The sequence below is a fragment of the Lontra canadensis genome, unplaced genomic scaffold (genome assembly GCF_010015895.1).
Source record: "Lontra canadensis isolate GAN:19392208 unplaced genomic scaffold, GSC_riverotter_1.0 scaffold50, whole genome shotgun sequence".
Lineage (NCBI taxonomy): Eukaryota > Metazoa > Chordata > Mammalia > Carnivora > Mustelidae > Lontra > Lontra canadensis.
The window spans coordinates 7,609,818-7,636,370 of record NW_022631044.1 but is presented as its reverse complement, the minus strand read 5'-3'; the positions used below and the strand labels follow the sequence as shown (position 1 = coordinate 7,636,370).

General features: G+C 44.1%; 1 protein-coding gene across 5 annotated transcripts in view; it reads right to left on the bottom strand.

Moving 5' to 3' along the window:
* Nucleotides 1-307: 307 nt before the first annotated feature.
* Nucleotides 308-26,553, bottom strand: part of SERTAD2 (SERTA domain containing 2) — a 117,998-nt gene continuing 91,752 nt past the window's right edge. The window contains exons 1-3 of one of the 5 annotated variants that reach the window (XM_032873777.1): nt 21,951-22,251; nt 12,730-12,897; nt 308-5,564 (exon numbers count right to left, since the gene is read on the bottom strand). In XM_032873777.1, coding sequence (XP_032729668.1) covers nt 4,631-5,564; nt 12,730-12,897; nt 21,951-21,955 — 1,107 coding nt within the window. In that variant the 5' untranslated portion in view covers nt 21,956-22,251 and the 3' untranslated portion in view covers nt 308-4,630. Of the gene's footprint in view, nt 5,565-8,356; nt 8,534-12,729; nt 12,898-21,950; nt 22,252-26,553 lie in introns of those variants that run through there. The other 4 variants (XM_032873780.1, XM_032873781.1, XM_032873779.1 and 1 more) reach the window with 4 other exon arrangements.

Genomic DNA, 26,553 nt, shown 5'->3' with positions numbered 1-26,553 from the left:
CTTAACTCCAGAGCTTGGGAGAGAGAGGCAGGAGCAGCACACAGGTCTTTGTTGTCCTGAGTGGATTGGATCCCACCGGGAAAGAGAGGCCTGGGGAAGATAAGTGAGCACCAGGAGATTGAGAAGGGTCCAAGAGGCAAGGGAGAGAACCAGGAGGGAAATGTGCTCCCGAGGCCAAGACAGGGCGAGAAGGTCAACTGCACCAACCCCAGTACAGGCTGAGGGTGGGCCGTTCCTTCACACCAGCGAACTGTGACATCGGAGCTGGTTGTGCTCCAATCAGAAGCAAACTGCACACATGCCTCGCTCATCTTTTAACTGTTTATTGTATAATATAAAACTACAAAAGTAAGACTGCTCATTTCCATGTACATTTAATCTGTCCAATTGTTTAGATTACAGCCCAAACCTACATGTGAATACAGCTATCTGGGTTCCGATGTAACGTCCATAATATTGCATAGAAAAGGCACAGCTCTCAGGTCTGTGGGGGAAAGGTTACACCTCCTTTTTGACAAAAGCCTTCCTCAAAAACCATGCACCAAACATCTCACTATGTACATATTTTCCAAAATCTTGTATTTGTTTGCTTGTCTGGACTGTATTTCTCTTCCAAACTTGTTATCCCCAAAACACGTCTGCAATTTTTATTGGCTTTGTCTGCCACAGCATTTGATCCTGGCTAATTTTCAAGAACCATCAGACTCATTCTTAGAAGCACTGAGGACAATTGTACACAAGCAGGATACACACAGTTCGCTGCCCTCAGCAGTTACAGGAAGTTAACCATTCACGGCCAGAACTGGTTAAATATGCTCTTTTCAATATTTTCAGAAAAGGTATAAAGGTCCAATTTGTAACAGCAAGGTTTTGAAATTAAGACAATTCATATAGAGGGTAACAATTGCTGCACAAAGTAGAGTTTTGTTGTCTTTTTTTTACATCTGTCATTTAAGAAGGCTGCCCTGTGGTATTCATAATTCATTGTTTACCACAAAGGTGGTTAATAAATTTAAGCTTTAAAAATGATCTGTAAGATGATACTTTGGCTCTTTGGAGCTTATTTATTTAAGAAATTTTCCTTGATTGACCTCAGGGCAGTTGGGATACTCCACGGGGATATGGCAATAAAAAGCTCAATTGATAAAGACACTCGAGGTGTAGCGGAGGTTCTGGCTAGTTCTCACCCTTTGGTGTGAACGAGGGTGTCAGTGTGGCTGCCCCTTCTGTCATCAAGAGAAAGTGTTACTAAAAAAAGTTTAAAAATATCAACACTTTGATGCTTGATTTTCTTAAAAATTTGGAGGTATTGAAACATTCCTCATCCATACCCTTTGCATATTTCAAACAGACCTACATTAGAGAAGAGGCGAAAACTGGATGTGGACCGTGCATACAAGAGAAGATCCAGGGGCCTGGCTCAGACCCCCTTGGAACACAGACTGACATTCCTACAAGAGAATACATTCCTACCATACATTCTTGCACATGGTACGATCCAGATGTTGTTAGAGCTCCACAGTCAAATAAATATATTTACACAGAAAAAAAAAAGGAATAAATAACTTATGAAAAAAATCACTTCAAATTCAAAGCTCTTATGATTCTGCTCTCATCTTGTCATTTCATTGCACATCACTGTCAATTTTCCTCTCCCAGCCCCACCCAGCATGTCTTTCTCAGAAAGGCACCTCCAACTTGCAGGCTGAGTCCGGATGCCACGCAATGTCCTTTAGGAAGGGGGAAGGCACGAGAGCCAGGTGGCATCTGGAAGCACTCCCACACTCAACCCGGGGCTTGGAGATCACACCCAGGCCGCGTTCTTCCCTGTTGGGACATCACTTTGTGAAAATAAGACAACAGTCACTTGGACACGTTTTTGCTCTTTGAAAAATGGGCCCCTAATTTCCCACATCTTCCTCAACAGACTTGGAATAGCAAGCATTTATGGTGAGGGTCCAGCATTAAAAAGCATTTATTTGCCTGCTGTTGTTGGGGGTTTTTTGTTTTGATTTGGAAGCCCAGCCTTACAAATACGAGAGAGTCAGAGAACCATCTTTGGGCAACACTTTGCTACGCTTATTTGAACTGTTGCCCAACATATGGGATTTGTTTAAACACACGATTTGCTAATCCAACCAAAGTACAGTTGTTCTAAGTTACTGTAAATCAGTTTTTAACAATGGCAAATCAACTGCCTTACCCTGGTATTGTTCAGAATAATCAACACTATTGTGTCTGTACACGTATGTATGTGCGTGTGGCATGTGGGGAGTTTGCTGGGGCCTCCGGTTATCAGAAGTGCAGCGCCTGGGCTGCCTTGTTCTCCACAAGAAGAGGAAGCTCTAAAAACGGACAGGCACAGTGACACCAGAAGCATCTACAACAGGCCTCACCTCAGCTAGATGGTCCCTGGTCCTGTCAAAGGAAATGCCCCATCTGCAGCAGGGAGAGGCGTCCAGGTGGAGGCTGCCTGTAGGAGAACAAGTGCAATTTGATCTCTCACTGCTCTGCTGAGGGGACAATTAGCCTTTGAAAACACATTCAAGTGGGGGAAAATGTAAATTCGAATATAGAAAAATTCAATCATACCATACACAAATCTTTTGCTTAAATGAGCAGCTCCTTCATCACAAATGTATTTGCTCTGCCATGTGCATTATAAAAATAAAACTATCTATGGCTTGTTTAAAGTGCCATTTTATAAAGCTGTCTTTTTTAATTGGCCAGAAAGACTCAATTTTATCCATGGCAAGAAGTGAGCAGAATTGGTGACTGAATATTGACAAATGACCAACAACAAAGACAACAACAATAACACAAATCCCATAATTTAAAAATTCTTAAATAAATATAAAAGTTATTCCTAAAGAAGCCATCTGCATTTCAACAATATAGGTTGTAACCAGCTAAAGTACCATTGGAAGAAAGAAAAAAAAAAAAAAACTGAAACGAAAAGGCCATCAACAATTTCGGCAACAAGCATGATACATTGCAAATGTTTTTTTAAAATTAAATATACACCACTAGGAATAAAAAGCTACTTCTCAAGTGTCCTGGGGGTGGGATGTGGGGGTGTGGTGGAAGGGAAGCAGGGGGAAGGAAGAGGAACATGCATAGAGAGTCCTGTCTGTGTATTTGGGTAAAACAGCCTTGTAAAGTGTAGTTAAAGCAGTTGATTCGAGGAAGCAACCAGATCGGAAGCTGTGACATAACGGTACCAACTCCAGGTTCAAGAGCCAACGGATGTTACAAGACAGCACCCCAGGCTGGGCCGAGGTGAGCTAAGCTCACTGTGGTGATCACGAAGATGCCATTTTCAGCACTTAGCAACAGAGGGAACAAAAGCTCTAGGGAAGGGAAGCTGGAAAAGACAACTGAGCAACACAGTGGATGCCTTCTGGGGTAGTTTCTTCCTTGTGAGCTCTAAGCATTGCAAACAGGGTTTAGTTCCACAAAGAGGTCAGTTACTTTTCAGAAAATTTTGTTCTCATGTAAAATTTCAGGTCCTCGTAAAAATTATGCCAAAAGGGAAAGAACTGGGTTTCTGTTTAAAAAAAATAAGAACAATTAAAAGCACAAAGTTGGCATAAATACAGTGAGTATTCCGTTATCAAGAGAGGGAGCTCAAGAGAACCATCACTTCAAACCTCCCCCCACCCCAGCTCCACGGGCCATCTCCCGCCAACTGCTTAATGCAAGTTTGATGAGCAGACGTGGCTCTGGCTTTGGAAGTCACAGTGCTGGCGGGTGTTCCTGCCAGGGGGTCGGTGCCTGTGAAATTTGGGTGTGATATCGCCTGGCCCTTTCTTAAAGCAGTGTGTGTGTGTGTGTGTGTGTGTGTGTGTGTTTGCATTTGGGAACATCAACTGCGGGTTAATTTGATCCAATTTTCTCTTTGCACCAAACACATATAAAACATTACAACTCTATAAAAGTACAAGTGCAACTTGTACATCTGAAGTTTGCAGGAACTATGTGAGCAAATCCTATCAAAATAGCTATCTCATATGTATAAACAGCATTTGTTTTTAGAAAAACAATATCATAAACTGCAGAATCTGTACAAAAATATAAAATAAATTTGGGCAGCAGTTTCTAAACAGCCATGTAAATGCAACACTTAGGAGGAGTAGTTAATGCCTCTAAAAAGGCTGAATTGCCAAGTCAACCTATACAGGGCGAAAATGCCAGAAAAGGTACTGAGATTATCTAAATAATATATATATATATATATATATATATTTTCTCTTTTTACCTCTTGCAATAAAACTTATAGAAAAAATAGACAAATATGCACATGCAATTTACAACTTTTCCAACTTATTCCTTGTGCTTCACTTGAACTGTTTATTTTTGTCATTCAGCATAGCAACATTGTCTTCCAATGTAGTCTTTCCTATTCCAGGGCAGTAGGTCTCTGAGAACCACTCAAAAAAGCGTATTAAAAGTGGTCATACGTGGATGAAGGCACTCCAACTCTGCTCAAAGCAAAAACTAGTGTGATCCTTGTGTAAAACGATCTTTTTCTCTGAAAAAGGCAAGCAAGGGTGCATGCACAGTGCGGAGAGCTGGGGGGGTGCGGGGACACTCGCAGGGTCTGGGCGGCGCAGGCACCGGTCTAGGGCTCTTAGGAGCCGACCAGCACCTCCATGATGTGGTCCAGCTCAGTGAGGTCCATTTTGAAAGGCTGACTCGGGGCCACCGGCTGGCTGCTGTACGGGGCCAGAGTCTTGAGGAGGTCGTCGGCCGACACCGGGGCCATCTTGGAGGCCGTCCCCGCCGCGGACGTGCAGGGGTCGAAGTCATACATGGACGTGTCGATGTCTGCAAACAGGATGTCGTCCAAGGTCAAGTCTGTCAGAAAGCCCGTGGACGTCGTGATTTCAAAGTTCCCGGGCAGAGAGTCCATCAGCTTCGGGTCGTCGGGCCTCGGGACGCCCGGCGTGCCAGAGCCCCCTCGGGAGTTGTCGGGCGCGGCCGCGGCGGCCCCTGGGGAGGTAGATGTGGGACAGAGCTCCTCGATCTCGTCCAGGGCGGAGGAGAAGCTGTCCTCCGGCGGGGGCGCTGGAGCCGGGAGTCTGGCGGGAGCCGCGGGCGGCGCGGCCGGGGAAGTGCAAAACGGGGCGTCGTCGTCCTCGAGCAGCGAGGCGGGCGTGAGGCAGGCCTCCAGGGGCGTAGTGCTTCCGAGGTCGCCGGCCAGCGCGGGCGGAGGCGGCGGCGGCGCGGGGGCGCTGAGTGCGGCCGGCGCCTCCCGGTAGCTGGCGCTCAGCGAGTCGGGCGGGGGCGAAGCAGCGGCGGCCAACACCGGCCTCAGGCTGCCTTCCTGTTTGAGCTCCTCCTGGATCCGCCGCAACATGTTGTTGATCAGAACGGTCTTTTGCAAGCTGGGCTCGGTGAGGGGCCTGTGGTTATAGAGTTTCATAAGGGAAATGTTGAAGATAGTCTGGCGCTGTAAGGTGTAAGACACCTTGGATGGACCATCGGAGGGAGACACGATTTTGCCTTCCAGCCCATCTTCATGCTCATCAAACTTCCGTTTTTCTCCTTTACCCAACATATATCTGCAAAGGGGAAAGGAAGGAAGTGGAATTAATCACATGAAAACGAATTTCTCCCCTAAAAAAAAAGGCGCTGATTCGGCGGTCAGGAGTTGGGACTTGAGCTCCTTGCCCAACGTTGGTTAGAAGAGATGAATTAATTGGGGGAAGATCTTTTGGAATGTGAGAGCATTGGGAAATCTACCTTTGTATGCTGTGGAGCGATTTTTATCACTAGGTAGTCTGGTGAATGTATTTCTTGAGAAATGTGTACGACACAGACAAGTTAAACGTTACCATGGAAACCATGATTTTTACTTTCTCCACTCGTGCGCTTGCGCTGGCTTGCTTAACATTACCATGCAGGCTCCATTTCCCTCCCCCAAACAGATTTATTTTTAACGCCCAAGAAAACACTCAAAATGCTATGACTTAACAGATAAAGGTGTCACAGATTATAGCTTGAACACATCTTGAATGATTAAAAGAACCTAGGTGTTGAAGTGGGGAGAAGGGCATGGACAATTTTCGTAGAACCCCGTGTGCTTTCAAAATTCCTTTTCCTTCCTCATTATGCACAGAGCTTTTCTGCCTGTTTGGTGACATGTGGTGAAGCTCTTGGCCTGTGTCAAATGACCACAGTGATGGAGCTGCCACCGCTTTTCAGCCTAGAATAAAGTGGAGGAATGTGGCTTTCCCAGCCCTAGTGCCAATGGCTCAATTTGACTGCATACAGCTACCTCTGAACGCACTGGACGAACTTAAAAGTAATTTGTTCTGATTATAAGCACTGCTGTTTGAGTACGGGAGACATTTCATAACAAATACCTACTGTGATTCCAGAGATACATACGTATTTCAAAGAAACAACCACTTCCTATCTCAGACCTTGAGTATGTGGGAATGGCTTGAATTTTAACTCCTGCCCCACCTCACGTGCTGCTCCCAACCTAGGCCACCTCCTTGCCTGCTCTTGCCTCAGTGAAGACCCCCTCAGGGGGCTGCACCTTCTGGAGAGTGGTCCTTCCTTTCAGAACTTCCACCATCAAGACCACTGGCCTTCGCCTCATAGACCTCACTTGCTAACCATTAATCAAGGAAGTTGTTCTTCTGCCATCCAGACCAGGAAACATGGTTCTCATTACTCCAGGCCTGTGCTTCCTACCCACAGCCCCCACCTCTGTAGCACTTACCCACAGAGGAGTGTTAATCCTCCCCTCAGTGCCACTCACTCATTGATCTCTTCATATACAAGCAGTTTGTACTTATCCGACTTTTCTTCTAAAAGCGACTTGCCTTTACTGAATTGCTTCAGCTGATTCACGTGGAGCCTCGCTGAATCCTTTATATTTTACTCATTCTGCATCTATGCTATCCTGGGCACTCTGCCAGAAAGAGGGTAGTCCGGCAGATGAATAAAGCCTGGTCTTCAAGGGGGTGAAAATCATCTACACCTCATTCTCATTTTGAGTTGAGTCTCATACTAAAGGAATAAGGCTAACCATAATAAAACTCACAGATCTTCCTTGCGACAATTTGTTGAGGAAGACCACGCTGCCCACCCCCACCCCCCCCAAGCAGACAAACATGCGGGTGGTCACAGGGTACACGAGTTCCACCTGCAGTGACTGCCTCCACACGCCTCAGTCCCTGGGAGAGAACAGCCACAACCCAGCAATGTCAGTCAGCTTGAGGATTTGTTAATGTTCGTAAAGAATCTAAGTTACTTGTATGGAACGCTCTTCCTCATGGAAACATTAAGACAATGGATGTCTATCACAAGGACCAAAGACCAGTCAGTCCCATAATGTTCTATGAGGCAAGGAGGATATGGTGGTAATAACTCTTGTATCTACTACTTCACAGGACAAAACCTTTCCTATTGTTTAGTGCTAGAAAGTCTCATTTGTGTATATACTTTGCATAGAACATTTCCCACCTAAAGTATCTGCGCTCATTTTAACTTGAGTGTGAATCAGAGAGGAGGTGATTTCATTTCACATTACAAAACACTTTCTCCTTTATGCCTTAGAAGTGTTACTGGACGACTGTGTTTTGAAACAGTTATACTGTTTGTTATCTGCCTAAAATTTAAGCATTTAAATATTCATTTCTAGGAAAATTTCAGTTTTGCCAAAGAGCTCACCAAGTGCATTTAACTCTCATTATAAAGCTGGTAGATGGTCTATGTTATAGGTTATAATGTAATAGTACCCAATACATGTAAATCTGTGTAAGACGACACAAATGCAGAGAAATATCCTCCCAAACAGTGTTGCTCAAGGTGTGGTCTGCAGAAGGTGCCAGTCTGTGAATTGTTACTGGCCCATGAGGAGTTAAAGAGAAATACTGTATTATTTAGAAATGTTTTAACAGCATATTTACAGAGTAACTGTATGTCTGTAAGTCTAATTTCTAAAATGAGGCTTCTGTTTTTGTCTTTGTACTTAAATTTCATTTCTCTATTAAGTATTTTTATATTTTACATAAGTATTCATCTATGAAAGAAAAAACAAGACGGTTCTTCATCACAAAAAGTTTGAGAAGCACTGTCCTCAAATGTAAACCAAAATCAAATACCAAACAACTAAAAACAAATTAGTAAGCTCACTGCCACTTGGAATTTTTATTGGTTTTCTGGAGGAGAGGGAATAGCTAAAACAGTGTAGGCTTTTCTTTGTCTTCTAGTCATTGATATAGGATTGTCTTTTAAATACTGGTTGCCAGAATAAACAATAGGGCTTTCTCAATAACTTTCTCAATAAGGATTACTTCTCTAGAAATTATCAATGAATCGATAAAACTCGAATATTTACCAAGCATGCAGTACTAGGCATTTAGCAGAATTCCCATAGCTGAAGGAGATCGGTGGTGATGTTTTCGAAGAGATTTCAATGTGAGAAGCACTTAATTTCCAATTACAATGATCCAGCTGGTCATAGCTGTGTGATAATCCCAATGATTTAGGAACAGCCTGATAAGATGTTGTAATGCTGGAAGAGGAAGGAGGAGGACCCTTGTAAGCAAAATCTGTGGGCAGGACAGACAAATCGAAGCTTGGATGCTTTTCAAAAGTGTAAATAAGAGCCCATGACAGAGTGTCTCCAAGCAGGTTAGCCTTCATTTCACTATGGCATTTTATGAGGCCAGGCTGGCCCCACACACCCAGCGAGACTGCAAAATGCACACAATACTGATTTGTAATCCTGATTCTACTGAGATTTTTTTTTAAGGATTTTAAAATTTTATTTATTTAATTTATTTTATTTTATTTTCAGCATAACAGTATTCATTGTTTTTGCACCACACCCAGTGCTCCATGCAATCCGTGCCCTAATACCCACCACCTGGTTCCCCCAACCTCCCACCCCCCTCTACTGAGATTTTTATAGAAAGGAATAAAATGCAACATGATAAAATCCAGTCCACCTTTCGCTTAAAGGCTTTAGATTTAAAAATTTTTTTTAAAGGTTAAAGTTTTTCCAGAGTTTGAATAAAACATTGAGTCAAGTGTTGCCACTGACCACGTTCAGAAGAGGCCTCCAACTCCTCGGGCTGGGAGGTTTTGAGGACTCTCTCTCTCTCTATCAGGGCGGGTGTTAATGACCACCTGCTGGAGCAGGGCACGGTTCAGAGAAGGAAAGACCAGCCACTCAAGAACCTAAGGGCAAAAAGCCAAATGGTGTCCCTGCGCCTGGAGCTGGGCTAGCCAAATCCAGGGTCAGCAGCTCCTCAGAAGCCTCTTTCCTCAGGCAAACTAAGAAAATAACAATAGCTCTTTAAAGCCCACGATTGGGGAAGCATGTAACCTTTGAAAAGGCCTCACGGCTGGGGCTCATTAAGTGCTTCAAGGTTAACACTGGAGGAAAGGCTGTTCTGCTGTTCCTGACTCCCAGACCCTAGCTGTGTGGCACTGAAACCGACACCAGGACAATGGACCTGAAGTTCACCGAAAGGAGGAGCTTGTGACAAGTGTGGCTTCTAGGCCATCCAGAGACCTGACACCAGTCTTTGTCTCCTCTCTTGGCTTGGGAAGACTTTAGCCCAAACCACAGGTCTTCTACCCCATTTTTCAGTCAAAAATCCAAAAAGGACCCTGAATTTCAGGGCTGGTTAGAGACAACGCCCCCACAGTGGAGGAAGAAGGGGGTTGCTTCCTCCCCTTTTTGCCCCTCCAAAAAGGAGCCTGAAGCCAACCACAGACACTTCTCTTGGATATTCGGTGGTTTTTAACATAAGGTTCATGATAAAACACCCTTCTTTCCAATAAACCTGTTAGAAACAAATGCCTAGCATCCTGATTTTCTTAACATAAATTTTAGCAAGTATTTACTACGGCAAATTGAGCTTTGAAAATAAAGAGCAACCCATGGGTAGCAATATAATGAAAACATCTCTTCCAGAGTTTTCTAGTAAGCTTAACACTGAATACAACTCTATATACCAAACCCAGCTTTCAATTGCACAACTTTCATCAGAAAGGACCTTGCCCTCAAAGGCTACAATCTGCTTGGGCAAATGATCAAAAGTAACAAAGGGTCACTAAAACATTCCTCAGAAGAAAAAGGACCAGAAACACAGGGGCCTATATTACCTCACTATAGCAGAGTTTTGCACTTCCAGATTCTTTTCTTTTCCTTTTTTTTACATTTATTTATTTGAGAGGAGAAAGCATGAGCGGGGGTGGGGGTGGGTGCAGACAGGCAGAGAGGGAGAGAATCTTCAAGCAGACTCCCTGCTGAGCCTGGAGTTGGATGTGGGGCTAATCTCAGGACCCGGAGATCATGACCTGAGCTGAAATCAAGAGTCGCTGCTTACCCAACTGAGCCACCTAGTCGCTCCTGCATTTCCAGATTCTGAGTGACTCCCCAGAGCAGGGCATGTGAGAGGTTATTATGGGCTGGGGTGATAAGAAACTTTTGGAGATAGGATTTGAGATTTAAATTTAAGGCGGGATTGTCTCTTAAGGCCTGTTTCCTAATCCTGACGGTAAGCACCATGAGGGCAGACTCTGTCTCATTCATCTCTGTATCCTCAGGACAGGGCAATCTCGGACACACAGAAGATGCCCCATAAACAGCTGCTGACTAAATGAATGGTGAATGGAAAGAATAAGGAAAGAGTCTGAGGGACAGCCAGGGAACTGAAAGACATAGAGATGTGTGTGTCCTTGTCCCTGACTATGAACTGTGCATGGGCGGGAGGGTCTGCGAAAGAGGAGAACTGAACAGACCTCAGAGGCAGAAGCTGTACAGGATGGGACGTCGGTAAGGCAAAGCAGTGAGATAGAGGCACATCCGGTGGGCAGGGAAGCCTCACCTCAGAAGGCTGTCTCACAAATGCCTGTCACACTCCTCAAATTTGGGCAAGTACTAGACTCACCTTGAGGTGAGTAACACAGAATGCTGATCCCCTGCCCCCAAGATTCTCATTCAGCAGGTCAAGTATGGGACCCAAGGCATTTCCAGGTCTCCAGGTAATGGTGGTCTGGGGACCCTATTTCGTGAACCACAACTTCTTCTTTTCCCCCTCCAGCCTTTTCATATTTAAGCCTGTGGGTATTTTTACCCAATTAATCTTGAGCCCAAAGGTCTTCCCTATTTGTGTCTAAGCAAGTAAAGGAAAAAAGAGAAATGAACAGAGTTTTTGCAAAGGCAATTCACAAATGGCATTAAAAAAAAAAACAAAAACCCAACTCTATGCAGAATTAAGGTGTCTTTGGCTCAATTTAATGGTAAAGTCCAGCTTCTCAGCCTGATACATCAGATCCCACCAGCTCAGTGGGACCCAAATTCTTCTTGCTGTGATCTTAGAGTGCAAGGTAGCGAGGCCTCAAGCCCAGCATCCAAAAAGGAACTGAAACAGTACCTACATGTTACCTATGTGTTACCCATGTACTAAAAGGCTAACTTTTCATTCATAGCTTTTATATTGTTAAGGCATTAAGGGAAAAATGCAAACTTACAAAAAAAAAATCAAAAGTTCTCTTTAACTCGGTGTTTTTCAAGTTTTTAAAAGCTATGTTTTAAAATTAAAAAAAAAAACCCTCTCTTTTGATGCTATTTGAACTGTCAAAAATAAGTGTTACATTTAAATTAAGATTATTAAATCTGCTTTCGCAAACTATTACTTCCGTCATTCTCCCCCCACAACCCATTGCTTTAACCTGCAGGCTTCTCCACAGCCCTCTGGGGCCTCCCACGGACAGGTCCATGGATGGCAGTGCTACTGACCCAGCATCCCCACTGCGTCCTGTGGTGGTCTGAATGGGAAGCCTCCTCAGCCCACCATAAGGGCTGATTTTCTGGCTTTCTATGTATGGGTCAAAAAAGGATGTAAATCATTACTTCAAAACACCTCAAGGCCCAACTGGTTCATACCTTGTGTACATTTTCAAGAGCCTGTTCCAATTTCCTTTTGTACTAGTAAATAAAAACTAGAAAGCCACTGTTTTCCCTTCTTGGGATTGTAGCAGGCTTCACAATTAAGTGACATGTTGTTTTAAAAGTCAGTTAACGAGGCAGAGCTAAGCCATGGTATATGCAGTCAGGGAAGGGTGGCTACGAGGTGGGCACGGCTTCTGGGGAGCTGGTCACCAGCCTGTACACTTAGGATCTACGTACATATCTGTAATAATACTGTACTTTAGTTAAAATGCTTTAAAAACACTAGTTAATAGCTCTCAAGAAAAAGGCCCCCAGTTCAAAGGGGAGCTTTGAGAAGCCATATCCCTAATCTTTTCATCTGCATCCTCCAGGGTGACCTCCAATGTGACTGGATGCTGAAGGGCACAGCAGTACCCATGCTGACACTAAAAATCATAAAAATGAGATATTTACAGTGATGCCAACAATTCAGAACAATGGTTTGTCCTCACGGATCAAGCTCATTTGAAGAAAAAAGAAGCTAAGAGAAAATGTGTAACAAGTGTCTTCGAAAAGGCTAGCAGGGGCTATTTCCCCATCTGACATCCTGTGCAGCCAAAACCCACCGCCCTTTAAGTGGAAAAACACTTTCTTTCAGTTTCTTTTGGGGGCAGTGGTAGAACGAAGGAGTGTCCCTGGCAAAATTATTGTGTGTGTGACAGACTTCCAAGACCCAAAGAGAGGCCAGCCAGAGAACTGGCTCTGAGACAACTTCTGAGACACGAAATATTCTCATTTCTCTTCTCCGTACCCCATATACTTGCCTTAAGATGCATTCTCTATCCTGTTTTTGAGGTGGTCCAAACAGAGAGCTTCTGTGCATAAGAGAGGACACCTCCCAAGAGCCACAGGGCACAACTCTGAGAAATGGTTCTTCCACTGTCAGATTGTCACACAGCAACTCCCAGGCAGGAAGGAAAAGCCTGATCCAACTTTAATGGGAGGAAGCCACATTTGCATAGACAACTTTCTATGCTGTTAAAATGTTACACCTTAAAAAATACACAGGACTCAGAACTCTGATAATGTCTACCCTTCTAACACCCTCCCTCCTACAAGTAACAACAAAACACACCGGGAGAACAAAAAAGCCACCCTGAAAAGGACATGGTAGGTTGGGGGAGAGGGGGCAGGATCATAGAAACAGCAAACAGAAACAAGCCCAGTCCTCCAAGGGCTCACTATCTATGGCTGTGCCCTGTGCCTCGCTGCTCCTCGAAGTGCAGGGGTGGGTGGTGACATGGGGGGCGCCGCGGAGAGCAGGAGGGTGTAGAAAGGGGTGGGGGCTATGGAATCAGCCCTCCCAAAGGCTGCCTTCAGACCCCAAAGTGACTGCCTCTGGCCTCGGGGAATGGCGGAAACAGGGGCAAAATTCCAATGGGGAGAAAGCCTCTCTGCTTATTTACTGACAGGATAAGGACTCCCAGAAGACACTTGGAAGGGGGGGGAATGTTAGTAACAGAACCCCTAAAACTGCGTGCCTCGGGAAAGGTTATTTTTTTTTAAACAGCAAAATAAAACAAACAAACAAACAAAACCCAAGCAAAGCTCATCCAGGATGAGGTCCCTGCAGTAACATCCATGCTAATTGGTAAGTAAGACAAAGCCTTCCCTAACAAATCAGCAATGTAATTATGAAGCCAGTCACTAGATGAAGCCAGTTAGGCGCGCTCGGGTGCTAGTCTGCAGCTGTAACCCGACACCACTGTTGGCGGCGGTGCCTTCTCCCGGCTCTGCACCCTGCGCGGGGGGCTCGGGGCCGTGGGGCACCGGCTGCTCGCCGCTGGTCACACACCGCATTGCCACGGAGACCCAGGGAACAATCCTCCCTGTCTTCCGGACAGCGCCCCAAAGCCTAGAGATAAAACCAAAATCCCGCCAGGAAGTTCACCTCTCACTCAACCAAAAAAATAAAGGAAGAAAAACAAAAACTTTCACTGTTTGGGAATGTCTTCTAAAGTCCATGTTTCAAGAAACTCTAGCTCTCCCCTCTCAGGATTTTCACCTCTATGCTTCCATTAAATTGAAGACCCTTTCAAACACTGTTGGTTTGTCAAATACCGTCTTTTCTCTTGGAAAAAGAAAAGGAAAAATGTAAACGCGGACAACTAACTGCATTTAGTTGGCAAACCAGACTTAAATTCTGGGAGAGAATGTTTCGAGTGAGTATTTCTTTGGACTATACTATGGCCTTGTTAATAAACAGCTGGAAAGAAAAAGGGGCTTTTTAGAATGTAACTGTTAAGTAGTATAAAATGTTTCTAACATCCTGTCTTACAGGATCCTCTACGAGCTAGGAATTTTAGATTTTAAGGCTAAGTCTTAAGAAGATTGGGGGGGGGCGGTGAGACACCAGTCCCCTTCTTCCAAAGACAACGGAAATTCTAACAACTATTTTATTTTACCTAAGGATTCTGGCTAAAAGCACCACACCCTTAAAGGAAAAGATTGAGCAGAAATATACAGATTCTGAACGGAAGTTAACAAAATCACAATCAATACATGATGACTGGATTTGCGTTTAAATCCTCTAGAAAAAAAGCTGGCCATGTAGCTAAAACAAAATTGACACAATGTTGACAATTACTGAAACTGGATAATAAGTATGAGGGGATACATTACACTGTTCTCTAACTTTTAAGTGTTTGGAATTTTCCATAATAAAAAGTTAAAAACACATACACAAGACACATCAATACATATGTTTAAAATGCTACGAATTCAAAAAATCAAATAAGCACAATAAATTATTTACACCCTCACCGAGAACTATTCTATTAACTTGATAGGTTAGTTTACACAGAAGAAAGCGAATATTAACGCTCCATGTAAACAAGCATGTCCAGTACAAGTCAACTCCTTTCAAATTCTGAAAGACAGCACATCACATCCAGCCACAAGAGGGCGCAGCAGAGCAATAAAGCGCCCCTGAAGTCTGATTATTACTGCAATTCTACCTATTCCTCTCTCAAAGTATACAGACTTCTGAGATTGTTCCCAAATTCCAGTCTACACAGAACAGTGCTAAGCAAGCCAAGAGCCTTGCCAAGACCAAAGTGAATTATGTTATGCTATGGTGCAGACTCTGAAAATACTGTACATAGAAAGTTTGCTGCCTGTGTATAGGTGACACTGATGTTTCCAAAATCATGGTTAAAGCCCTTGGAGGGTTCCTGAAGTGAGAACATACAACAACAACGATAAACATACAACCCCAAGTCATAAGGTGAGGGCTTGGAAAAGCCAACAGTTCAACATTGACAGCAGGGGTCCTAAAGTAGACTCCCAACCACACAGTGAGTTAGTCTCAATGTTTAGCATTAAGAATTTTACCAGTATTGAAAAGCCTTCAATAATCCTACTGCCTCTTAAGAACAAGAAACTACTTTTACACTGAACAGATATGGCTCCAGGCAGTTATTTGGGAAAACTTCATAAAGGATACTAGGGAGGAGCCATTTAATTGTAAAATGTAACAAAGTTAACCTTAGAGAGATAATGAAACCAGTTACTGTGTAACTACTTGCTGAAATTTTTTCTACTCAAATTACAAGTTGAGGTTCTATGCTGAGGTTCTAAATACTAATGTCCATAAGCAATTAACTATTAACACCAATCTTTCCATTTGAAATTCTGTAAATATAAACATATTATTTATGGTAATTTATAATCATTTAAATTATGACGCTAATTCATACTAACTTGGTGTCAGGAATATCTTTAACATGCTGAATCTAAAGACTTATAATCAATTACGGAAAAACATTCTTAGATTTTAATTTCTTTCTTTCCCTTCAGAGAATGTGATAGCCAGCCTTGCTTGCCCCACCCCCATTCCCGTGCATAATGAAAATATTTTTTTCTCCTGTATTTATAATTGCTTGGATGGGACTCTGGTTTCAACCCTCCTGTAGCGTCTTTTCCCCAAAGATACCTTGTTTTTCCCCTCACATTAGAGATCCGTAATAAACAATGGCAGGGGGAATAAAAGGCTTAGGGTAGAAACCCAATGCTTTGCCAAAAGTGAGTGACAGTTCTTTGTATTTTTTTTTTAAAGAGGATCATCAGATCTATAAAACAGTCACACTAAAACAGGCAAATGTAATTTGTTAGAATGAATATGTATAAAATTAAATAAACTTTAATTAAACAAAAGGTTGCCTTTCAGGTTTTCTTAGCCAACAATCTGCCACTGAATGAAACTAAGAAACTAAGTATGTATACTACATCAGGAAACATTTTTATAGAAGTGTTTCTTAAAGGCAATGAGTAGTTTTTCATCTTTGAGTTCGAATTCAGAACGCTTTAATACTGTGAAAAGTCATTTTAAAGAAGACGTGTCATAAAATAACATTTCATCTTAACTTCTACATGCAGTCTAGTTTTTTTTTTTTAATTTACATAATGAGTAAAACCGAACATTGTACTATATGGTCTAAATCTGGATTCCTTAAAAGAAATTTCTACATGACATACATGAGAGGATAAAAACTGAAGGTATAGGATAACAGAAATAGACTTAAGAGACACATAAATGGGAGGAAACTATTCAACTGTGTGCACCAGAGTCCATCCATACTCAGAATCAGCATGTGTATTTTAGTTACTCCTAAAAATTAGGTAGGCTAGTGATAAAGTTTTACAAAGACAATTTAAACTTTGTATCATATACTTGAATAAGTCACAAAGTAGAAAAAAGAAAATGAGGAAACACACTAAACTTGAGAGCAGTGAATAATATTTTGTAAAATATGCCAGCCATTCATATTTAAAAATAATTACTTTGGAGCTACTTTGAGATAAAATGTATTTCTTTCAGAGGACCTCTGCATATTGACAATTAGTGACCCATGGTACACAAAGTCACTTAGTCAAAGACAATAAAAATAGAGAACGTGACTGAATGTGATAAATATTTATTTTCTAAGGAACCAACCTCTCAACATTTCAAAGCTCTTCGATGATCCCTAAGGGGAGCCTGCCTCCAGCCTACCACACTTGCTACCCCTAACATTCCATTCACCCTGCCTATCTTCAGGAGTCTCAGAAGCAAGAAGGCAGGTGCCACCTGAAGAATCCGCACTTTGACTTTGTAAGTCAGCTACCAATAGACCACTAACAATCATCATCAGATGAAATCTATTTTATTTTCCATTTCTGGGTGTGGTAAAAAAATATTTTTTAAAAAACCAGCCTGTTTTAAAAACTACTCAGAAGAGACCATCACCAAATTCATGACAAGCAGAGAGGCAGCCAAAAAAGTCTTCTTCAGCTGCAGACCACAGAACTCAAATTCCTCTGCTGGTTCACTTCTCTCTGACAGCAGGAAAGACAGAGAAGTACACACACATGCATATGGAGGTTCCCTCCTCGAAAAAAGAGACAAATCTGAAAAGCAAATCTGTATCATGTGTTATTATAAAATGGGATAACCACTCAGAGAGGATCGATTGAAAACAGTTGCCACGTCATTACCTCACTTGCGTGGCTAGAATTTTATGCAAAGCTGTTCTGGTGGAGAGATGACCTTGGGACTTTCAGATTCCCTGACTTTAACTTGGGCAACACGTCTAAACACCAGGGTGGGGTGCTCTGGCGGCGCTGCTGGAAGCCCCAGGAGCTGCAGCGTGCCTGGGGTTGATAAGCAGCCGGCCAGGAGAGGAGAGTGAGGAGTTAAAGGTTCGTTCGCAGCAGGGAGCATATCCGCATGTAACTTTCTGACCAAGCCACGTTCAGGTCGTTCTTTTTCCTTTTGTTCCACAGATTCCCACAGCCCACTACAAACATGAGCGTTCATACGGAAGATGCCCTGAAGAGCCTTAACCCCTTCCCCTTCACTGTTCTACGAGGAACTCCCTAGAACCAGAAAAAATGCTTAGTTTAGGGGCTTCTGGTCAGTTAACCACCTATGAAGACGGTTAAAGCAAAAGCCTCTGAACCAGGCACTCTGCAAAGTTACAGTTTCTGCAAAGAGACAGAAAGCTAGTAATTCAGACATGAATTAGTTTTAAGAACTTAGGTTTGCTGCTACCTGGAGTCCCTAGAGAAACAAAGCTGCCTCTGGGCACCTAAACTAGTCAGACCTGCTGTAGCAGTTGCGAGGTGGCTCCAGCTCTGCCCTCCACTCCCCTCCCTCCAGCCCCCACCCCACGCATCAGCACAGCTCACTCCACTCGGGGCGGTGCCACGCCTGGCACACTCACCCCTCGTTCTGCCATCCTCGCTCAGAGGCAGGGCCCGCGCTGCACACATAGCCAGTGTGCAAGGGTAAGGGGCGGCTAGCCAGGCCAGCAGATGCCGACTCCATTCTGAACTGAGAGCGGCCGTGGGCACAGAACACGGCTTCCATGATCCCGGGTTTCGAAAATAAATCAAATTGTGATATTTGTGTCAGTGAATCCCGGCAGGTATTTCCAATTAAGTGCAGATGAGGGACAGAAGACCTTGAGAGGAGACAAATGAGCTTTTCCAGCTTTTGGAGCCCTCTGACCACGAAGAGAGCAGATTTCCAAAAGGGAGTTTGCATTGTCTGCCTGAAGTGCTTCGTTTAGATGATAAGCAGTTGTTTTGCCCTGTTAAAAGTCATACATTTTCAAAAAATTTGGGGATGTTTTTATTTTGAAATTTTTGTGTTTCAATGAAAATTTTTAGACAGCCAAGCATGTTTTTTTTGTCTCATGATCTTCAAGAAAAAAAAAAAAGAAAGAAAGAAAAAGAAAAAAAAAAAAACAACACAAGGCATCTATTTATTACCCAGAATAGGAATGTCGTCTTATTGGCCTGACATATGCCATTCACAGATTCATACAAAGAATGAACTGCCACACAGTGCTCATGGAGAAAGACACTGCTCCACACAATGAGTGATGGGCGCTCCAGGGGACAGTTCTGTTCACAGGGTTTCCCAGCATCTGCACAGAGGGCAGAAGTTTGCTTTTCATACCAACTGCACTGGCCATTGGAGACAATTTTTTTTTTTTTAAAGACACGCCACCTTTGATTAGTAGCTGTTTCCTTCGAGAATATTAAAACTAAATTAAATATCCACATACTTTTTAATCAGGAGTCCTAGCTTATGGGTTTCTATCATTGGTTTAAGTAATGATATCAACAGTAGGTAGAAAATTATGGTTTACGCATACGCAAGTGGCTGGAGAATTTTGTATGTTCTGTTGGTCTGTATTAATGGAAAAACCTATGAAGGTAGGCATTACCCTTCCCGCAAGGCCACTTTTCACTTAAAACTGAAGCTTGCTCTTTGGTGCCTTTAGCATATATGTGATCTTTGGACTCAGTAATCAAAGAGACCTCTTTCTCTTTCTGTCCTTAGCCAATAAACTACTTCAACTAGAGCCATCTCCTACAGGATATGCCATCACAATAAATATGAAATTTCTGTAGCAACAAAATTTTAAAACAATTCTACAAGTGAATTAAAGTTCATATTACTAAATACCATGTTTTTAATCTACATATAATATTGGCAGTGATCTTGATTTTTCTGATGTAAATGAAATATAAAATAAAGCGCCATGCTCTTACCAGTGTTCTTTAACAAGAAACTGCAGCAAAAAAACAAACTCTAAAAGTTTCTGTTGTAGCTTTTACCTTTCTGAGTTAATTAAAGTGTAAAATATTTTGACAGAGAGTAGCCTTGTAGTATAATTTGATACTGATCATTTGTAATATGCCACTTCAGGAAAAAAAAAACCCTTTATGCATCTGTCTATATTTTTTTTACCTCCCCCTACCTTTTTTATGTTTTGTGTATGTCTTTCTAAAGTAAACTACTTCTATTCTGCCACTGGAGCGTTATTTAAAATAGTGGATGCCAAAAGTATCAGTTGCTACATAAATTTGAGTGAGTTTTAAATTAGCAAAATTTTTACTCTTTTCTATGCTCATTATTAATAATTCAGTGTGTGGCAACTGGATAAAATTTATATTTCAATTTCTCACTAAAAACACTCCCAAGGGGGACAATTCAGTAAACAGGAGCCTAAAGAATTTCAAAATCTGAATTAATATCCTTTTCTTGGTTCCTAAAGGGAAACAAGCCTGAGCAGCTGTTACCTAAGAAGCTGTGACACTTGCCTGACAATAACACAGTTCCTTAGGACACTTCTTGTTGTATACTTGGTTGGTTTTATAAAACGTGAATCCTCTCTCCTACCTGTTGTAATAAAGCAAGGAAGAGACTGTCAAAAAAGAAAAAAAAAAAAATCAAATCCATTTCATCGGATTTCTCACCTGACAGCAACATGGTTATGGGGGGGGGCAAAAATTATTTTCAGGGCTCCCAAACTTGATGAACAACATAAACAACTTTACATTAACATATAATTCCTCTAAGTAAATCAATGAGGCTAAAGGAAAACTTTCTAATACATGTCTCTCTTTTTCTCCTACAAAGAAACTGATAAACTTAATAGGAAAGCAGAGATCCATGAACAAGCTATTCTTGCTCAGGCCAGAAGCTTGGGTCTTGCGAGGAGTATTTTCACCCTCGCAGCACACCCTCCCTTGCTCAAATCAGAATAGACTGCTATAAAAAGTGGGAGCAATGGGAGGAGCTCCTAGAGTGAGGCATGCCTTCTGGTTAGCTGAGCAACTATCCCCTTCGCCCCCCGGAAGCAAAACAATGAAGAGGCTCTCAGGTGGACTGTCCTCCAGGGGTTGAGTGGGGCCAAGAGCCCACTTCAATCTTGTCAGAGACTAGACCCTAATTATAAAATGCTACTTTGAACACTTGAGGCCTCAGGGATCCTATTGGCTGCTACAACTTCTAGGTTCCTTACACACATTATGGACATTTCTTAACATATATTGGGAAATCAAAAAGCATATTTCAAGAACAAAGTTTTAAAACACTTACTGTCTTCCTTAAGACTGACTGGGACTGCCCAATTCAATTCAAATAAAAACTGCTGTCTTCGGAGGCGTATGTCTCACCCTGCTGGTTGCCCTTCCCCATCTAGTGCCTCTAAAAACTAACTTTCTACCACTCAAAACATCCTGCAACTCCCCAGTTTGAAAGCAGAAAGTTATTCTAAGACAAACTATACCTAATCTTTTTGTGAACTTTAAGACTAAACCCAAAACACTCCCCCATCTCAATCTATTACAGCAACTTCTGCTAAAGGTAAGCTAACTGATGGCCAAGAATAAAAATTAGAACAACTTATGATTTTCTCTAGATCCAATGGCCCTCTGAGGCACCCTCTGTCTTAATGGTACAAAGTCCAGGGCCAGGGACAGCTGGCTCCCCTCGGCCCCCTCCCTTTCCGTCATAGGCGGTTACCACCAAGATGACTTGTAGATTTCTAACTTAAAAGCCAATTGGACGTTAAGTTTAATACACACATATATTCAAAATCAATTCACTTGTCACGGGTGAGAGGAGGGTAGAGAGGGATGTTTTCAAGCTGAAAACACAGAGAAACTCACAGAAACACACTATAGCAAGTTGGATGCAGACTCGGTCACGGAACCCAAAAGTGAAGCAGCCTTTACTCCAGCAATCCGAGCCTTAAAAAAAGAAGTCTCGTACGTTCACAACAACACAACGGCCACAACACGCACACACATCTCAGCTGTAAAAGCGACAGCTCCAAGCCCCCTCCGCCCCATTGCTGGGCTCCGGTTAGCTCCCGACCCCCTCCTGACCGGGGTCCGTGACTGCCCGTCCCCTGCCCTTCCCCCAGCAGGTCTGCCCGCGTACGCTGGTGGCGGGAGGGGGGGACCGGGGGGGGGGGGTTCCCGGCCATCGCCCCGGGGGTCTAAGCAGTGGGAGGAGCGCTCCTCCGGGTACCTGCACCAGGCCAGGTCCGTCTAGCCGAGGCGCCCTCGACCCTCGCGGCCGCCCGGGCCCCTCCTGCGCCCTCCGGGCTCTCCCGGCCCTGGCCGGGTCCCAGCGCCGCCCACCACCCATCGGGAGCCCGGCGCATCCGAGGATCCGCTCCAGCCTGGCGCCGGGAGAACTTACCACATGCAGCTCCACCTGGGAACTAACGCATCTGGAGGGGTTTCTGCCCACTCCTCAAGCTACTCCCTCTCCATGCGGAGTCCCCGCTCCGGGGGCCCGAGGGTGGCGCCGGGGAGCGGGCAGGAGGCGAGACCGAAGCTAAGACTCCGCAGTCCTCTGCCGGCGCGCTCGGAGCATTATACAATGGTGGAGGCGGCGGCGGCGGCGGCGGCAGGCGGCGGAGGAGGAAGCGGGAGGCGGGCGGAGGGGGCGCCCTGACCGAGCGAGCGGCAGCTCGTGCTCCAGCACTCGCTGTGCAGGAGTGACGTGCGGCCAGCGAGCCTCCCGCGAGCTCCGGGCCCCGGGCTCAGCAGGCCCCGCCCCTCCCCCGGCCCCGCCCCCTCCCCCGGCGGTCCCGGGAGGCGAGATAAATGCCGAGCCGGGCCCCCGCCGCCACAGGAGCAGGAAGGGGCAGGCAGAGCACGGGAGACGTCGGGTGGCAGCGCCGCCCACGGCTCCCTCTCCAGCCGGCGCGCCCTTTATTTTCTCTTAAGGAAAGGCTTAAGGAGATGGCGAGAGGGGAAGAGACACTCCGGCCAGGGGACCACAACTAACCACCAATAATCCCTCACACTCCAGAAAATACTCATGCAAATGACCGGGCGGCTAGTGACAAAGGCGGCGGCGAGTGCAGCGCGCGCACAGCCCGCTGAGTCGCGCGACCGCAAATATGACAAGCATCTAAGCTATTCGGCAACTTGGGGCCGGTCAGCAGGGCGGGCAGGGTCCCGCGGGGGAGGGGGGATAGGAGGTGAGGGGCAAAAATTCGACCCCGAGGCACCGCGTCCACGCTGCCTGCGCGGCTTTCGAGACTGGAGTCCCGGGAGAGGGGGGCCAGCAGCGTCCACAGCTGGGACACTCCCAGACGCCCCTGTCTCCGGACGCACCAGTGGCCTGCAGAGATGTCCCAATGGCAGGACGGGGGCTCCAGCTGGAACCGGGGCAAGAAAATGCCCCTTGGGCGCGGCGGCCTCGGCCCAACACTCGAAATGGGTCACCAAGTCAACAGTACTTTCGGAGTAGGACGGAGCCGAGTTGCAGTCTTCGTGGCCTGCCGCGACGCGGTGCAGAGCCGGCACCCTGCCGCCCGCGCTGGCAGAGCCCACGCAGGTAGGGAAGCCAAGCTTGGAGATGCAGGAGGGTCAGTGGCCTCGTCCTCTGCCCAGAAGCTTTCTGCGGATAACCTTTCCCCTCTCCTTAGAAAGGCATCGGCTTTGAACTACTTACAGGTAGCAGGGAAATTTATACTAATTGGGAGAGGTGTGTATGCCTAAGTGGTGAAAGAAAAGAAGACAACTCCCCTGGAAAATTAATGATTATTTTAAAAATTACATGAGCGTTCAGTGTAAAGATGTTAAAAAAAAGTAATTCAGGCACCATAAAATTTTGGCTGCCACCCCAATCAGTATCTCAGATATCTGGCGTTTAGTGGCTCACTGTACTGGATATATTTAAGGATAATAAAGCTTTAAGACCTAACATAAAGGTGATTATAAGTCATTAACATCAAGACAAGTTTAGACCTATTCAACTCTTCTGTAATGATTTGTTATCAATCAAACTGATGATCTTATTGAAATTAAACCTGGGGTAAAATGTTGCTAGAGAAGACTGTGTTTCTTGTTTTATCTTGAAGGAGAATAAAAAAGGTATGTACTTCACCCCCAGTATAATTAAAATCTTATAGATTTTTCTTTAAGTATAACCGATGCCAAAAGCTAATTATTTGTGGATATCTCTGGAAAGTTTCATTATAGTGGTGCTCCAAATTACACATCATGGAAGTAGTGCTCAGGGCCCTCTGCAGGTCCTGCTGTCTGCGCCTGGATGGCACAGCATTCAAACATTTTGCTGCAAAGCCAAGATATTTTTAATTTCCAGAGTTCTGCCTTTTAGAGACAACACTAACTACTAACAGTTTCCTAACCACCCACTCACTTATACTTTCAGCGCTCACTTTAAGGAAAAGCCATTGAAATAGAAGCTGCAATAATCTCTTCCTGTGATATCTTTGTAGCAGAGGCCAGAGGCTCTGTTGAATTTAAAGTGAATTTAAACTGTTATTCATGAATTGAAGTTAGCAGTGAGTTAGACTTACAGGATTTTTGTGACACTTAGATTTTTTGGAGCAAATGGATTACCAAATGCAGTGTTCCTGTACAAAAGAACCAAGATCAAAGTGACAACTTTTGTGTCTCCAGAGTGGACCTGAGATTCTGCTAAGGCACGTTATTCAGGAAAGGTCGGACTTCTTAGGAGAGCAACCTGAGTTTTAGAGGGAAAAGGTTTTTACCTTTCCACACTTTGGAAGGTAGTAGCCTCTTAAGAGTGTACACAGCATATAAGAGTTCCTCTTCCCCCACTTTTAGATTCTGGTATCTTTCATCAAAGCATGAAGTGGCAGCTTCAACAGCTGCTAATGTGGTCCCACACAAGGTGGTTAACCACCCCTCCCCCAGGCTGAGCCCCTACAAGCTGGACCAGCAACCCCTGCCTGGCCCTGGGAACCCAACTCCACAAAGATAAGGAAAAGCCCTCCCTGAGCTTTTGAAGTCCACCCCCTTTGGTATGCAGTGGCATGATTAAAAAAAAAAAAAAAAAAAAAAAAAATCGTTCATTCCTAGCAAATGAACAAGAAATGTTTCGTGAAAATATAAGTGTGGTTTTCACTCTCACTCCTTGGGACATTTAAAAGCCCACTTAAAATAATCCTACCCTCAGGATTTAGAGTTTAGAGTTTCTCCTCACTTTCACATATAAGAAATCAGGCCAGGCATCCACATTTAACTATCGGGCACATTATCTGTTTAGGGAGAAAACAAACGTGGTTTTTGTAAGTATAGAATGGTGATGGTAATTTGCAAAAATACTCATTAGTTTAGTTTCAGAGAGGTACTTCTCAACACTGTATTCTGGGTACTAGTTTGCATTTCACTGCTTCTCTTTGAAAGTTTCTGGGCCTTCACATCTTGTAAACTACTAGACAACTTTGCTAACTGAAGGCCACTTTTAGCACTTAAATTAGCGTATACCCAAGAAATGACACCAGGACAAGCTGGCCATATAAACTGAGAAACAAAGACTTTGAAACAGTTTTAAACGTCACTTTTTCTTTCTCTTTTACTATATTTTATCTCTCAGGTTCCATTTGAAATACTAGTAGTAATCATCCACCTCTGTACCTTGGAAATATTGGTCTTAACAGCAAAAAAATAAAATCAGATAAAATAAACATTTCAGGGGCGCCTGGGTGGCTCAGTGGGTTAAAGCCTCTGCCTGTGGCTCAGGTCCTGACCTCAGGGTCCTGGGATCTAGCCCCGCATCGGTCTCTCTGCTAGACGGGGAGCCTGCTTCCCCCTCCCTCTCTCTCTGCCTGCCTCTCTGCCTACTTATGATCTCTGCCTGCCAAATAAATAAAATCTTTAAAAAAAAAAAAAAAAACATTTCAGTTCTTGATACACATTGTAGGCAGCCAGCTGGGCTCAATCATCTTTTCATGGAAAATACAGACATCCTTACTGAACCTGGACTTCCCATTCGCTGATAACTTAAAACCATTAACTTCAAAATAAAGTTCTGGAAGTCACATCACACCTAACTGATTACCAAGGAGTTGATACTGGACACATGATTGGGACAACGCAACACTCTCATGAAGATGGCACAAATGGTATTTGCAGCCACGGGCAACCGAAAACTTCCTTGTAGCAATGGAGCATGCTAACACATCTTCTGCAGACTGCTCTCCAGCTGTTCCTCTACCTACTTTGTCAGGTTTTCCCCCTCTTTCTCCCTGAGGTCACAGTTCACACAAGCAGAACTTCAACTCCAGGGAAGGGCTGCTTTTGCACAGCTTCCCTAATTATTATTGGCCGGCTTTGCCTCGACAGCCCCTTAGAGGGCTATTCTGTGAGAGATACGCTTTCTTCTCTTTTAAAAATCTGAAAATATTTAAGTCCTAATTTGGGACAAGGTCTTAGGGATAATATTTGAAGAAAATGCTTTTAAAAACATTTTTCCCTCTAACATTGTTGATCAGTCCCTTCTAACCATGACTAGAAAAGATAGCTTCTGTTGGGCATCAGTGTCCTTCCTATTCCATTTGCCACTATTCTCCATTAACATCTTCAGATAAACTGTGAGGTCCAATCTGAAGCAGCCCTTCTTAAAGACTCCAGCTTTTGGTCTCCCCCTTTTCTCAGCTGGAAAGCAGAGGCCCTTCCTGGTAACAGCTCCAGTGTTCCCTTCTTGCTGGCTGCTGCTCTGCTAGAGACAGGCGGTGGCTTCTTGCAAGCCTGTCTCCTTGTCCCCAGTTCCCCTCACAGCACTGTCTTCTCAGGGGCCCCTGCACGGGGACTCTGCACTACTTGCATATGAACCAGCCTCCCTTCTTGAGGAGTTCATACTCTTCTCCAGATACTTGGCACTACTGGCATCCACCAAAAACATCCATAAATGTTAGAAATTGCATGGCCTCCAGGCCTTCCTTGTCCTGGGGAACCAGCCTGAGAAGATGATGATTCCTGGAGTAGGAGTACAAAGATCTTGTACAAATAAATCACTC